At 39.7% G+C, this 16,224-nt stretch overlaps 1 protein-coding gene across 2 annotated transcripts in view; it reads right to left on the minus strand.

Moving 5' to 3' along the window:
* tsnare1 (T-SNARE Domain Containing 1) overlaps positions 1-16,224 on the minus strand; it is a 178,246-nt gene that overhangs the window by 87,222 nt on the left and 74,800 nt on the right. For both annotated transcript variants that reach the window (XM_040118152.1, XM_040118151.1), the window contains 3 exons: positions 2,004-2,094; positions 1,823-1,897; positions 1,638-1,694 (listed from right to left, as the gene is read on the minus strand). In XM_040118152.1, coding sequence (XP_039974086.1) covers positions 1,638-1,694; positions 1,823-1,897; positions 2,004-2,094 — 223 coding nt within the window. The remainder of the gene's footprint in view (positions 1-1,637; positions 1,695-1,822; positions 1,898-2,003; positions 2,095-16,224) is intronic.

Consider the following 16,224-nt stretch of genomic DNA (forward strand, 5'->3'; position numbering starts at 1 on the left):
CTCAGTAAAAAAAAAAAAAAAAATGGATTTTTTTTGAGGCTCTTTCTGAGCATACTGGCTCTTCACAGAATTGTTACTGTCCAGCCAGATGGAGCTGTAAATGATTTTCTATTCAGTTCGGCAGCAAGGTGGTGTTCACGATGGTGACCTTAAATCAAAGGGGTTCAAACCTCCACCTGGCTGAAGTATTGTTGAGTGGGATACAGAGGCACTGTTCTGTTACATTTTTGAAATCCACTTAGATGAAAAGATTGAAATCACTCTCATTTCTTTACACTAATAGTCCAAACTATCCCTAGGTTAGTCCCAATTGGTTGCTGGGAAACAATCCAGAATAAAAAAAGAAAACAGAAAACACAGAATTAAAGATCAGAAAATACAAATGTTCTCTGGTTGTTTTGTCTGAATTTGTGTATTACCTTTTTGTGTTTCTTTGCAGCATATTTTTCCAAATACTCTGCATGTGCTATTAAATTTTGGAAATGTTTTATTTATCTACTTGTGGTTTGAACTTTAGCAGTTTAGTTACAACAATAACAGTTTAGAAACTACCAAACACTGTAAAATTACCACAAAAACAAGTATGCATCATATTTGTGCCCTACGAGCAAGATGAAAATAGTATCTTCCTCAAAGGCTCTCACTCACGCCGCTTTCTCAGCCATACAGGTCAGTGCTCTCAGTCGCACAGATCACTCAGTTGTCAGGCTGATCAGAGATAATACTGTATAGATACTAAAACAGCATGTTCGTTCTTCTGTGTAATCGTATGTGCAGAAATCACTGGATCCACGTCTTCGTGTCATTTGAAATGTGACAGGGAGAACAACGGCTAATTTTAGTGTGATTTCCATGGATTTCAATTGGTCTTGAATTCTCCTTGAATGGATTTTCACTGTTTCACTTATTAACACTATTACTTCTACAGGTACTTACCATTATGGTCAATTTGTGGTGCAGAACAGAAAAAAAAATGCATTTTACTTTAACCACTGGATATGTTTTTGATCATTTCTACACTAAACATCATGCATTCTTTCCCTAATATCACTGTATATAACCTCTGGCACTTTGCTAATATCATTATTATTCCAAATTAATATTCATATTTTGATATTTCAGTTTTTTTATAGTGTATTCTAACTTCATATACATATTTGTTGCATTGTTCCCTACTGTATTTTATTACTTCTGATGCTGCCATCACCTCATATACAAACACAGATCAACAAGTTTGATTTTTTATTTCCTTGTTTTAGCAATCAAAAATTCCCTCCAAAGTTTATTCATTTCCATCCAGTCTGTCTGTAATAAGGATTTACTTTCATGTGGTAAACACAGTTACTCATTACTAGCCTCTATCGCTGAGTTCTCACTGGGCTACACAGTGAAAATAAACTCTCGCTAGTAACTGATTTAGATGCAGATACAAAAAGAAAGAAATTTCAGCAGTGCATAAGAGTCAGATGTGATGAATCGAATCCATTGTAATGTAACAGAGTGAAAGAGAGTAGACAGAGCTTCAAAGGAGCCCTTTCGAGGATTCAATTGCATGGAGAAATGCTATCTCACCATTCTGCTATTTTATGAATTACAGTGAAACAAAGGGTCGATTTTCAACCTCCATATCAGCTCACCTTCTTCTTGTCTTTCTGTGCTGGAGGCAGCAAGGCCCTTGAGCGTTCTGCAATTTTCTGAAAGAGGAAGAAATTAAGAGACAGGGTCAAGAAGATTCCTTTTAAAGTGGTTAGATTTATTAGTAAAAATTCAGTAACAATAGCAATGAATTTATGAATGTAACTGAGTATATTATATACTGTACCTTCTGCAGATCCCCATAGCGCTGCACAGACTCTGAGAGTTCAGTCTTTAGTCTGGTCAGGCGTAGACGGTCTTGCTGTGCAACAGAACAAGATCAGCTTTAATTAGCTCAAATGTTGCTGAATCCACTGTTTATTCTTCAAAATGACAACGAATGAGGGAGGAATGGGAGCATAAAATACCCGTGAAGAGCCACTGATTATATCAGAGAGCTGTTTGATGAGTTGGCTTGTGCTGGTGATGACTTTGTTCGTTTGCTGCTGTGTGGAGTGTCTGGAAAAAAAAGATTGGAAGAGAAAGAAAGAGAGAGAGTGTATTTACTGAATCATGAGAATTCAAATGAAATAGGACTTTGTATGCAATTTCTTTTTTATACAAAAGTACCAGAGAGCATATATATTCAATCAATACATTAATGATATTTTATACAGTGTATCTAGTTTGTTTCATTCATAAACAAGCAAAAATGTAAAAATAGAAATATGTCATTTTAAGGGGAGTGTAAGTGTATGTATTGGCCAGTACTAGCTCATTGCAGATTCACTGTATAAGTGTGTACAGTATGTTGGCCCATAATTAATGAGAAATTGCACTAGAGAGATGTCAAATGTATGTTTGAGGAATTATTTAAAATTAATAGTTTAAAGTTCATTTTAAAACTGTACAAAGTTCTGCTTACTACCTTGATCAAAAAGAAAAAAAAAAGATCCTTGTCGAAAAGTTGTGTATAAAAAAAACACTGTTAGAGAACCTCAAATGTTTTTTATTGAAACCATGACGACGAAGGTCCTCTAAACTTAATGAAGTACTAATTTTAACCCAAACCATGATCTTTCCCTAAACCTAACTAAATAGTTTTTGTGCCTATACCTAACAAAACCTTGACCGTTCCATCAGCTTAACCCATTTTCTGTTAATGTAACCATGACAAAGTCCAGTTTGCCACCACCGTAGGGGCGGTATTTCAAGAGATGCCTCTATGGGTTGTGTAAGAGTGTAGGTACAACAAACTATGTGGTCAACATAAATCTTTTCTTCCCCAAAAAACAGGCCAGATGGAGCAGAAATAAAGGCAGTGGGATGATCAGACAATTCGTAGACAAAAGCCCATTGTTAGCCAAACTTATTTGGAAAAGAAAACAAAGGTGAACTATAAATTTACTATTAAAATTGTTGTTAACATCCGTCACAGATCAACTTTGTGCTTCAACTTTGACCGTCTGTATTTGCTGTAGTTGTGCACATTCGTTACTGTGCACACTCGAGTGCACCTGTTACTACGTTACAGGTGCACTAACTTCAGTTTTACTCCCAAATAAAGACAAAGCTAATCAAGCTAAATTGCCGGCTTGTTTACAACCTGATTGTCTGAGTGCCTGTGAAGTCAACATCTTTCAGTATCACAGTCATTTGAAATACAACAAAAATAAAACCAAAGTTGTAATAAAACTCTATGTTTCCTTTAATAGATCAAATTGTAATGTAGCCACAGCAACATGTTATACAACATTTATAGTTCGTTATGGCATTAGCTAGCTGGATATACTTTCAGCACCAACTTTTTTTAAAAATCCATTTACACCTCTTGGTTTATTGATGGCCATTCTAGGAAGCATAGGAAATGAAAAACAGAGGAAAAGCTGTTTTTCCCCAAAAAATAACCCTGCAGCTGCTGCAGAGCCCAGCTGCTTTCAGGTATGTATGGTTGAAATCATATTTGACAAGCAGAATAACTGAGAATTAACAGCTGTCTGGTAAAAATGAACAGTGTAACATAAACACATCTTCTCTGTTCCTTCATGTTTTTCCTGGGAAGCTCCACTGGGCTGAAAGGTTAAAGGTGCAGCCTTATTCATAACTCTACAGCACATCTGCTAGAAGTGTGGGTTAAGATAGTTTTCAAGTATCAATGCTGTCAGGTCATCCGGGGCTTACAGTACCCCTTCAGCCTGCCTCACTACCGCCAGGGGACAACTCCCTTCCTCTAGACTTGACACCATAATGGGCGGCCCCACAGCGATAGACGGCTACATAAACAAACATCTACTGCTGCATACCGTATTAAGATATTGATCTACATGTAATTTGTGGCAGGAGAGCAGATGGACCATAGTGCATTTGGGAGAAGGATCATGTCAGTAGAATTCTGTATCTGTTGCGAGAAAATCCAAAGTGTCATAGTGGGGAGATACCTGAAAAGCACCAGCCGTCATATCTGTGCTGAGCAGGGTCAAAGAGGGTTGAAGAGTCAGGGAAGTAGACAGGGTAGAAGTTTATTTTGCTGGTAGAAATAAAAGTTTAACCATAAGGGGAAAAAAATAAATTGGACGACAGCCAGTTTTTAGGTCCTGACCAAAGTCATAACAGACAGAAATAGCCTCTTCTATTTGAAAAAGTTTTACACTTATCTACTCAGGATTTACGGCTTTAAATAGCCAGAATGCTGTCTTGTAATGCAGCTGTAATAAGATAGTAAATCAGTATATGCTTGAGCTCAGTTAGGATGATAATATAGATTGAATATTCCAAAGGATAGTATATTGTATAGCAGTAGTGAATAATAAATATAAAAAAGAAAAAGTTCCATTTTACCTGCATGGCTAACTCGTTTGTGGCTAAGTACTGTACATGATACACTGCTGATCAGCCATTGCAATATATATGCTTCATGATTAAGAATGCATTCTGCTCACAGACACATCAGTCTCAGCCAGAATTTGGGTGCAAATGCACATACAAATAAACATACCCACAACAGAAAGATTAACAAGTGCTAAACCGGAGCCTGATGCGTCATCGTTTAGCTGTAAAGCATCAACAGACGTGAAGGATTATTTTGAAATCACAGCCAGCTAATACTCTATCATGTCACCCACCAAAATTACACAGCAGAGTACAGACTGTATGGCTGGCACCCTGTATTAGGGGTGTGGAGGAATGACAAATAAACCTCAGTATGAATATAGAGATGTGATGCACCATGGGAAACGTGGAGAGTTTAATTTTAGAAACACTTTTAATGGATCAAACAATCTACAGCAAGACAAGAGCTGCCCTCACCGGTGACAGAATATCAATCACCCGTCAATAATGAATGTGTTACAAATAAAGTGGTGATTTTCACATCACTATGATATCATGAGGGTTATTTTTTTCTGACTTGACAAAGTTCTTACAGAGCCACAAAAGACCTTTTACACTTGTTTTCACAGGCTAAGGAATACTCCCCATGACTACTACAATAACTTTGACATATAAAATCAGTGGCGTATCACTTTAGGACAAACACTGTATTTTCAATTCTGGTAAGACGAACAATTTTATGGAAGCCATGAGCAGCTAGGATTTTTATGAACTTAATTAGCCCCGTTATTTCAGGTTAGCAACTTAGAGGTACCCTGTGGTTTTCTTGTAAACGGTTACGTTCACATTCAGTATTTCTCACCCAAACACCCTGTGTGTTAGTCTAACAAATGTGTTTAGTGCAGTTCCTTTCTCATAAACCACTTCCTAAACTGATTCTTTATACCCTGCGTTAATATTTACATCCAAGTTTGCTAGCTTGCTGTCTTATTCGTTTTCCCTCATTTTTAGCGTATTTGTAGGTTTCTTGATGCTTTACTGCCTCAAAGTAAAACCAAGTAATAGTGGAATAGTACCCTCCCAGTGTGCTTTATCCATAAGATTGAGAGCTGTATATGGAAGAAATTGTATAACTGGATGGCCACAGGAAGGAAGGAACCCTTTTGTGGTGTTCAGTGGAGCACTTAGTCATTTTGAGTCCTTGGGCACCCTTGGGCTGATGCCATCTGGACCAGCAGCCTTTGCCGGGCAGAGTTTACCCAGCACGCTCCTTATCTGGTCAGTAGAGATGGTCAGTGGGATGCAGATGTCGTTGTTGCTGGGTTGTTTATGATCAAAGTGGTCAGTGTGAGGCTGCATGTCGAATCTATTGAAGAAGTTCAGCTTGTTGGCTCTGTCAATGTTCCAATCTACCATTTGACTGCTGGGCATTTAACCAGTGATGGTCCTCATTGCTCTCCAGACAGCCCAGGTATCATTCTGCCACAGCCTCTGCTACAGCTTCCTCCTGTATACCTCCTTTCCTTCTCTGATATTCACTGACAGCTGCTTCAGGTCCCTCTTTCCTGCCCCACTGTCCCCTGATCTAACCACCATCTTCTTCTCTTTCAGGAATGTTTTGATGTACCTAGTAACCAAGGGCTTGTTTGGAGAACAGCAGGCAGTTTTGACCAGAACAGAGGTGTCCACACAGAAGTTGACGTATGCAGTCACACAGTATGTCAGTCCATCATGTCCTCACCATTTGCCATGAGAAAAACATCCCAGTCAGTGCATTGAAAGCAGTCTTTCAGAGTGGTGTATTTTTTGTCAGACCACCTCCTCGCAATCTTGATGAGGGCTGACCAGTGGTTTGTACTTAGGCTGAAGGTGGGGGGAGAGTGATGCGCTGTAGGCTTCTTTAACATTAGCATACAGCAGGCCCAGGGTCTTGTCTTCTCTAGTAGTGCAGTCCAAGAACTGAGTAAAAGTGGGGAGTCTTCATCAGTGTCACCTGATTGAAGTCCCCAGAGCTCATGAAGAAAGCACTGGGAGCAGAGTCTGGAGTCTCTTGGTAACGTCATACGCGGCTGCTGGGTTACCGGAGGGGGGAATGGAAACAACAACCAAAATGGCGTGTGAAAACTCCCTGGAATTGTAGTATGAACGTAGCCCCAGCTAACAGTTCAAAGTCTGAGCTGCAGAAACATACTTTTACAATAATTTGACATGGGTAGTACCATATGTTTTTTATAAAAGCAGTAGGCCCACTGTTACTTCTCTTTCCACTCTCAGATATATTCCTGTCTGACCGAGCCCTCTGAAAAGCCATTCATGGGGATCTTATAGGGGATCTTATAACTCTGGAAACATGTCATGCCACAATGACCGGAAAGTAAACAGTAGAAATGCAGTGTAAAAGTTACAAATTAATTTACCAGGAATGGATTTGATTGGCCACTGAAACATCTTGCTGGATGACATTGTATTGTATCCTGCAAAAAGTCAGATGCATCTATTTTGCAGGACAGCACAACATTTTTTCACCAGAGCTGTGTCGCTGGACTGACTTCATTTGAAAATATGACGGGCTGCACTTTCTCATTGTAAGAATTCAGGATACTGTGTTTAATTTTTTGGCCTGTAGAGCATGAGCGACTCCTTACATGACCACATGCATGAATGGCACATAAATAACTTAACACTTTTTATTGGCTTTAATTGCTTATGATAAAATGTTCCGTCAAGTGTTTCGATGCCCAGAAAAATGTTTGCATTGTTTTATATCTCTATATGTCTCTTTTGAAATGATTCTGAATTGGGAAAAAAAAGTCTTTCAAGTTGGCGAATGTCATGTGACCTTAATTTTGACTGTGGCCAGTCTATCGCTGGTCCTTGCAACTCATTCATTGTTGTCTTAAACTGCTCAGTGTAATTATGGTTTCAATTTGGGTTAATGGTGTGCTACACCAACAGACAAGGAGTTACCTGTGAGGAACATAATGAAGCCAATAACTTGCTTTCAATATACCTTATTATAGACTATAGTGTTAGTGAATGGCATACCAAATTGTGTGGCAATCTAGCATGTTGTTTCTGAGATATCGTGCACCAAAGTACGAAAGACTGTCCAATGGACCAACAATCATTGCTCTTCCTTTATGTTGGAAATTTCAGCTGAAAATGAACCGTTGTCACTTGAGGACAAACTGGAGGAATTTCAGTGAGTGAGTAAATCAACAGCAACTTTTTATAAACAGATGGATAGTTGTATATATTTGACAGGTAGAAGTAGACAGAAACAAAGGGAATCCTATAAAACTTGCAGCCCATCGGCTAAAAATACAATCTGAGCTGTGTTTCAGTGGTGATGAACTCTGATGGATCATCGATGAGTCAGTGGAAGCCCCGCCCACCACTGACATGCTGTTACCAAACAAACAGCGCTCGCCCACTACTGAGGACCCCTGAGAGGACCTCTACAGTATCATTGCACAGTGATACATCTGCTAGTCACACTCTTCTCCCACAACAACCTCGAGAGACAGGCAGGCAGAAACAGCATGCAAAAGATTGGAATTGCTCAAACTGTGAATTTCAATCAGTCGCCTCTGTTGTGTGTTTCTCCTGGACCTGGTGAAGGAGAACTGAGGAGTCTGGGTGCAGCTGGCTGCAGGGGGAGGTGTGAAGGATGGAGGGGGTACGGTGTGGGGAAGACACATTGGAGGTGGTGGTTGGTGGGGAGGTGGGCGATTCTCTGACTGCAATCAGAGTTTCAGGATTTTACAAGATAAAGCAGTGCATATAGTAGACTCTGATAAGGATTAAAACACCAAAGTGGAGTTGCTTCATACGTACTACTGACTTCTCACTGGCTCAGATGACAATGCAGAACACCTGTATTAAGTGATGACTCCTTGTCTACATTGACCAGGTACTGAATACAGCACATCAACTGCCTCAGTCCTCCTCAACTGCAGTGATGTTAATCATTGAAGTTACCACTGTTAGATTATTACTGACAGTTAATATTGTTTCATCTCTGTGCATTTCGTAGACAGACTGGTCCAGAATGTGTTAATTTGGCTCAAAGTCTGGAGGTGTGGGGACGGGGTTAGGGCTGGGTTATTCTAGAAAAGAACTGGTTTCCAATGGTCACACAGGAAGGCGAAGTGGAAAGCTGGATGCCATATAGAGAGTAGTGATCTGATATTGTTTAAATATGAGGATGATGGCGCATTTGTTTTAGACACTCTCTACTGGAAACCAATCATAGTGTTGCACTCAGTTGTTCACATGAAAAGTGCCAAAAAAATCTTGTTGAGAAAGAAAAAAGAGCAAGATAGATAAGTACAAACCATGGTTTCTTTCTCAACTCTACACAGCTCCTATTATGAAGTGGGTGTGAATGTTAAATTGCCAGCTTCGGAAGGTTGCAAAAATCATCAGACACAGCCCCCTCAAATCTGACATTGTGAAGGTGTGGGAATGGGGGGTTTCCAAAGCTATTCAAATGTTCAACAGGCAGATGAAGCATACTATCAGCTTAAACCCTTTACCAAAGGAGGAAAAATGTTCCTCCTGAGGAGTACACAGTTGCTTTATTCTCATGCTGTTAGTTGAAAACAAGCTGTTAGTTGCCAGCTACGAACTGGTATATGAGACATGTGGGTGATGGGGCTTGGATTTTTTTTTTTTTTGGTTATTTTTTATTTATTTACTTTATTTACTTTTTTGACATTTGTCTTTATTTGATTATTTTACAGTTAACAGTCAGGAAACAAGAGCAGAAAGAGAGAGGAGTATGACTTGCAACAAGGTCCTCCACCTGGGAATCTAACAGTTATGTGTCTGAACCATTACGCCACCAGATATCCTAGAGCTGGTTACAGGCACCTTTAAAAGAGGTGTGCTGAGTAATGTAATGAGTTGTTAAATGCTTTTGCTACTAAGTAATTAATAAATATAATTTCCTTTTCAATTAATTGGCAATCGCCACCAGTTCCAAGCCCATTAACAGGTCCATGTCCACTGCGTGCAAGAGTCTGTTAGGGGCATCTAACAACGTCAGCAGCTTTTGCACAAGGAAAGCAAAAAAAACATGAAGACAGGCTATGAAACTTTCCGCAAAGCCCAATGGCCTGCATTCTCATCTCTGCACCGTTGCCATGCTCTGCATGCATCTCCAACATAAAGGATGCGATATCCATAAAATATTGTTTGATCACAGACACTGTGGCAAAATAAAACTTTTGATCAAGCAGATGTATTAAACGCCCACCTTTATACTTTACAGTGAAAGCTGGCTTTCTCTAGAATTCGTATATGCGTCCACGTACGGCAAAAAAATTTGTGACTGCTTTCTCGCTGCCAGTGTGTGGATAACCACCAGATGCAGTTGGTAATTTAAGCAACATACATAGGGTATTTCTCTTTCCAGTTTCTCTTGCAATAATGTTTGCACACCACCATGCCTCCCAGCCATCACTGAAGCCCTGTCATATACCTGACATAATAATTTTGAAGTGGCATGTCCAGTTTTTGTCAGGTCTGCAATTATTAGGTCGGTCAGTTTGTTTCCATCTCCAACGTCAGCTGTGGCTATGGTGAGTAGACACTGTTGCTTCATTCGATGCGGATACAAAGCGAATGACAAATGTAACATTTTCACATCCAGTCACATCCTCATACCATCCACCTTGATGGCATACCCCAATTTGCCTCTTTCTTCCACAATGGCATCCTTCACAACATTACTCAGCGGTAAAGCTTGAATTACGTGCGATATGCTTTATAATTTCGGCTAGCTCATGTTCTGTTTTGATTATATTATTTAAAAGCGAGAGAAAGAACCCGCTATGCCCATCTGTCATATCCTCAATATTTATCAAGGCTCCCTCTGATATATAACTTATTCTCTGTGAGAAATCCCACAACATCAATTAGAGTAGACACATTCTCTTTAGCTGGTCACCATTGAGGAGTGCAGAAATCCTGCAATAATTGATGCTCCATCCAGCTCAACACACAAGTTAAATGTCCCTTTGAAGTCAATTGTTTGTAAAACCCCCTGTCTTTTTCAGCAGCATGTTTCCAATCCCGGTAGCCTCTCATTGTGAAAGTTGAGTCAAATGAGGTATGAGCACTATTGAACATCCTACAGGAATAGCAGAATGCTGCATCTGCCTTCGCACTGCATTCCAGCCATTTTCAAGTCTGGTACAATGAAACAAAAGAGCAAGTCTTGCTGTGAAACAGAAGGCCAGGGTATTGCTGTAGAGCTACTTGATTAGGTCTCTTGTTTCCAAGCTCATCTGGAGGCTGAAGTTGTGGTCCACTCACACCCAACCCCCTGTGAACCAATGACAGTGGCAGGGCTCAAGCTGCAGGGCTAATGTTAATGTTAGCTTGGCCTTCTTCTATTTTTGTCTACTGAATTTCTTTTAATATTAAGCCACTTTCTTATATCCACCATCCATCATCCAATATTGCTGCTAACTAATGTTAGCTCCCAATGTTCTATGTGCGGCGTGCTCAACAATTAACCTTGCAGGTCAACCTTAATCTTGCAGTCATGCTAAATCACAATTAAATCATGCACCAGAACAGATTTTATCTTTATAATTTCAAATGTAAACACAAGTGCAAAATACAAAAATTTTTTACTTTTTGAACAATATAGAATTCATTTTGTCTGGTGGAGGGTGATACACGTCATAGGTGGTTGGGTATGGGTGGGGAAGCACGAGATTCCTGAGCTACAGGCCAGTTTGAAACAAAGAGGATCATTTGGAATGATGGCTCTTTATATTCCATGCAGCGGCAGTCGACGAGGCATCTGGGACACCCCTCGCTGTGCCATCAAAGAGATGAGCATGTCTTTCCTGGCCATCTCTCAACTTATTTTCTCTCACCCAACTTCTTCGATGTGTACTGTAACATCGACCTATTGGAGTATAGAGCACTCTTCCATACTCAACTATAAACACGGCAAAGTGAGAAAAGAATATTTGGATGTACTGTCAGCCTCTGCATACATATGTATGCTGCTCACTCAACCATCTACCAAAAAGTCGACCTACACAAGTATATGACCATGAATGAGTTGAGATTTGACCAATCATAGCTTGGCAAGACCACTTAAAATGATACTAACATTGTGTAGTGTGATCCCAGCATAAAACACCAGTCGTGTTGACAACCTGAGTGTCAAGGCAGCTGTGACAAGATCCATGTGGTTGAGGGGACACACAGAACCTTGACTTCCTGTCTTGTCTGTGGTCTTGTAGCTGTTCCAGTGGATGAGGAGAGAGTTATTCTTGGGGTCAGAGAAGGGTTGGGGAGACTGGCTCTTCATGTGAGAAATAACATAAAATAACTAACCAAGAACTATTGATTTCAGAGCAGCATTCCACTTTATATTCTCAATACAGTACTGTATGGTCAATGTGCTGTATGGACCTATCAATGTGCTATGTGGCAACTCTTCAGCTTTGGGCAATGTAGGCTATGATGTTCGCTGAATTGTACCAGTTGTGTGATTTCAGTTTGAGGAATATTAAAATAGACAAAACATCTTTCAATATAACATAATATAGTTCAACAGAACCACAATCTCCAAATTAACCATGAATTCTCATCAACACCTATTAAAAACCTCATTGTAACTCACAAGAAAGTTACGACCCTCCACCCATGACTTTGGTGAAGGGTTGTGGCAAAAAGCAATTTGTACTTTAGTTATAAATAAATGTCATTAAGTTATAAAAAATCTTTTATTTCAATGAATAATTATACAGACTACATTTGAATATGTAATGATGGCTCACTGCTCAGTAACTGTGAAAAGAGGAAGATGAACAGGTGAAACAAGACGCAAGTTTTATTTGAGGGTATACATTCACAGTGAGAAATGTAAGCTCTATAGTACCAAAATTCCTACCATGCAGTGAAAAAAGTATTTGCTGAAAATACCACAGTCCAATGATTTGCCTCTGATAGATGTATAAGATATGCAACACTACCCCTGTCAGTGATGATGCAAAATGATGATTTATGTCTCCTTTCAGTCTCACTTAAATTACTGAGTGCTTGTTATGTAGGGATACATGAAAATAGCATTTACCCTTAATATAAGCCATCCACCTCTTTAAATTTTCAATTTGCACATTAAATATCCTAAGTGGAAATGCTGGAAATTTGGAAAAAAATTTGGAAATATCTCAAAAAGATGTTTACGCTTTACTGAGGTGGGAAAGCTGCTGTATCGACAAAGGCATAATGTGATGAAATGCAATGGAACAGACTTAGAGAATAAATCACGACATATGTGAAACATGTCACCTGAATGTCCGCTGACACTTCCACTCCACCAGAGAGATGAAAAAAAAGCCACAAACAAAAATATCAAATCTGTGTAGAGGGATGAGGAGACTTAATCATCTTCAAATCGATACATGAAACAAACAGAGATCTTCTATCTCCATCATGTTTTCAACACTTCCTTTCCCACTATTTGAGATATGACTTGTGCTCTTTTAATTACATCATCTCGTTATGCCCTCTTCATCAATAATGGCTTAACCAAACTGGAGAAGTGCTACCAACTGTTAATCTCAATGTGCCAACTCATAATGTTCACATAACAGTGGGAAAAGCACGTCAGTTAACATTCGGGTTTGTCAATTTTCTGGAATTTTTTTTAAGATTTGAATTCAAGTTTGGATGGAAATTTGACTTAAATGGTGTTCCTCATATTCATGCTATTTGTCTGAAGAACAGTTAATGGCCATTACTTGAAGACATGTGCCAGCAAGCATTGAATCTAACAATCTATGCTCAAAAGTCCACCTCCTAATGTTTTGGTGTGTTTTGATGATAACATGATAACAAGTGTCCAAGTGTGGGGAGATCATAGCCCTTGTCTCGTTTCAAGGATGGTCTTTTTCAACAGCTCTGGGGAACACCACATCTGTAAAAAATAGAGGGCCCTGGTCAAGATACCGAATGATCACCAGAAACAGACAACATCAGTTGTCTGTAAACACTAGACCAAAACCTGGGAATGGGTTAAAGGTCATTGACCAGGAGTCTGTGGATGGTTTGAGAAAGATCAAGGAGGACATTCAAATGTGACGACAGGAATCATCTTTACACGGAGACATGGGTTAACATCTCCCCTGTTATACTGAACATGCTGTCATAAGACTGACGTTCCATGCTTCACTGCATAACGACTATGTGGTGCAGCTGAAAACTGAACCATGGATAAGTCTTCAAGCTTAGATTCTCTTCACATACACTATTGTTCCCAAATACTAAGAATGAACATCCATGCAAAGACTCAAAGAATCTGCTCTGCAAATGTTTTATGAGGAAGGAAATGCACTCAACCTTTTTGTTAGGCCTCTGTGCCTTTGGGTGAGAAACACTGTTAACATAACTGTGCTTGTTTACAATAAAACTCCACAGGGTTCCTTTCACAGTACTCCTTTTTTAGAAAAAAGTTTCAAAATGCCAGACAATGTGACTACACGTGCATGCAGTGCCTGTTCCCAAAACACTCTTGACATTTTACATTTACATTTATAGAGATGTATTTCAGGTGCTTATCTAAAGAGAGTTCCAGTGAGAGCAACAGCAGAGAGTTCAATGCTCCCTTCGCCAACACTGTAAAATTACATCAATATGAACACACACACAGAGCTGCAGTTTCGCAATCCATCTGACATTTAAATGTGCGTCAGAACATACACCTACTGTTGGTTCAAACATATGATTGTATGAGAGCGGTGCATTAACGTGGGTTTGAGAGGCAGAGCGATGCTTGCTTGTTGTGTAAGAATGGAGGAGGACCTAGTGGAGAGGCGCATCCACACAGTCATGATCTGAGTCCGAAAAGATGGCTGTGACATTTCTACCTGTTGCCTGCGTGTTCCAGGCTGAGTTTGTGATGGATGTCGATTTCACAGCTTTCTAGGGATTGCCTAAACAGGAGAGATGTAATTACAGCATTTACTATAACTGAATATGTTGAATGAAATCTCGAGAATATTCAATGCAACCTGACGCCATCAAGGCACAGGTGCTGTCCTGTGTTTTCGATGCATAATCTGCAGGGAATCAGGTGGCAGCCAGGTCAATGTACAATGTGTAATTTATCTGAGATGGTTCATCCTGTATATTGGATAGTGTGACTTTTGTGCTCCAGTGGGTGCTTTTTCTTGGATCAATACACATTCACATTACTGTAAATGCATAAATATGCTGTCTACATTCTATTAGGTGGTACATTGAAACTTGTGGGATGACGTTTCACTTGTTTTTCTTTTAGACACTTTGGAGATGAAACTACGTAAAAGGAAGCAGAGGAGGTGGAAACTTCTAAGTAAACGCACTGTGCTTACCGAGTCCCACAGAGCTCGGCTATTCAGAAAGTCATTCAAGATAGTTAAACTTTTAGCTAGCTGTGTGTGTGTGTTTGTGGTCTTGTTGTGTGTATGACTTTATAGAGTTTGCCTGCCCAGCCAAAGAGCGTTTGAACAGTTTTCCTGTGCCCAAAAGTGGAGCCGAGTGTTAGCTAGCTACACCCTTGATGGCTGGTATTTGGTTAAAGGCTCACTAACTTATTTGGTTGCCAGGAAAACCAGCCTACCAACTGCTATGGTTGGCAAACAAACAGCTGCATGATATCATTACTTGATTATTATTGTAAACTGCTCTACATTTCAGAGGGTTTTCCCTAATGTAAGGCTAACTTTATGTGAGACGCTAGTTAGCCTACTCATTAAAACCACACTGTACTAGCTGGGTTCATTGTGACATGTATTTTTTTTAAGCTCTAGTGTGGTGTTTGTGTATAATACTAGTATTGTGTGTGAGGATGCTGTCTAACCAAACTAAAGAAATGTTCTGATTAATTTAATAAACATCCTGTGCCACTGTTTGATAGGTGTGGGTCCTCAATGGTTAAGCTGATGCATAAATTCAGCCAACCTGATGGTCATCATTGACAACATAGACTTCTGAGGCCACCAATGACAGTAACTGGATAGCTTGGAGACAGTGACACGGCTTAGTTGTTTAGGCTCTGCGGTCTAGCTTATTTGATTTTCAAATTAAACCCAGACCGAAATTAAAGCACTGTCTGTTTGTATTCACAATCATACTGGGAGAGCAGTGATGAAACTGCAGCTTCCTTTACATATTCTGCCAATTTTAGGACAGTAAAGAAGATGACGATCTTAAACATATAGCCAATGCAGCCTGAGAGTGTATTATGGCCCAGCAGTGGGATGTTCTTGACTGGCAAAGTCAGGTACCTGACCTCAGTCCAGCTGAGCAGGGGTGTCACTCACTGAAAATCAGACAGAGGTAAAAGCTCAGTTTGCAGATGAGGACTGGCAGAGCATCACCAGGGGGGATACCATATATCTTCGGATGTCTATGGATCATGGACTTCAGACACTCCCAGAATGAAAGGATTTGACGCCAAATATTAGATATAATGACGAAAGATTATCGTAACTGATCAACTTATGTTTGGTCCACTAAAAATGGAGAGCTATAGGTACTACTAAAAACTAAAGCTATAGGTCCTACACTGTTCATCTGTGGATGCAGAGGAAAGTTTAACCACACAGTCATGGTTTCATTTCACAGCCAATGTACCAAAGCTCAGAGCAGTTATCACAACACAAAGTGTAACTATCAAAATATTTTTACATTTCCCTTATAAAACATTTGCTGATGAAGAGTTGGCATTTCATATGAAGCTCTGTTAGAGTGGATAATATGTTTCACCACCACACACAGTTCCCCGAGACCTTGTTCAACTTCCCC

The sequence above is a fragment of the Xiphias gladius genome, chromosome 22 (genome assembly GCF_016859285.1).
Source record: "Xiphias gladius isolate SHS-SW01 ecotype Sanya breed wild chromosome 22, ASM1685928v1, whole genome shotgun sequence".
NCBI lineage: Eukaryota > Metazoa > Chordata > Actinopteri > Istiophoriformes > Xiphiidae > Xiphias > Xiphias gladius.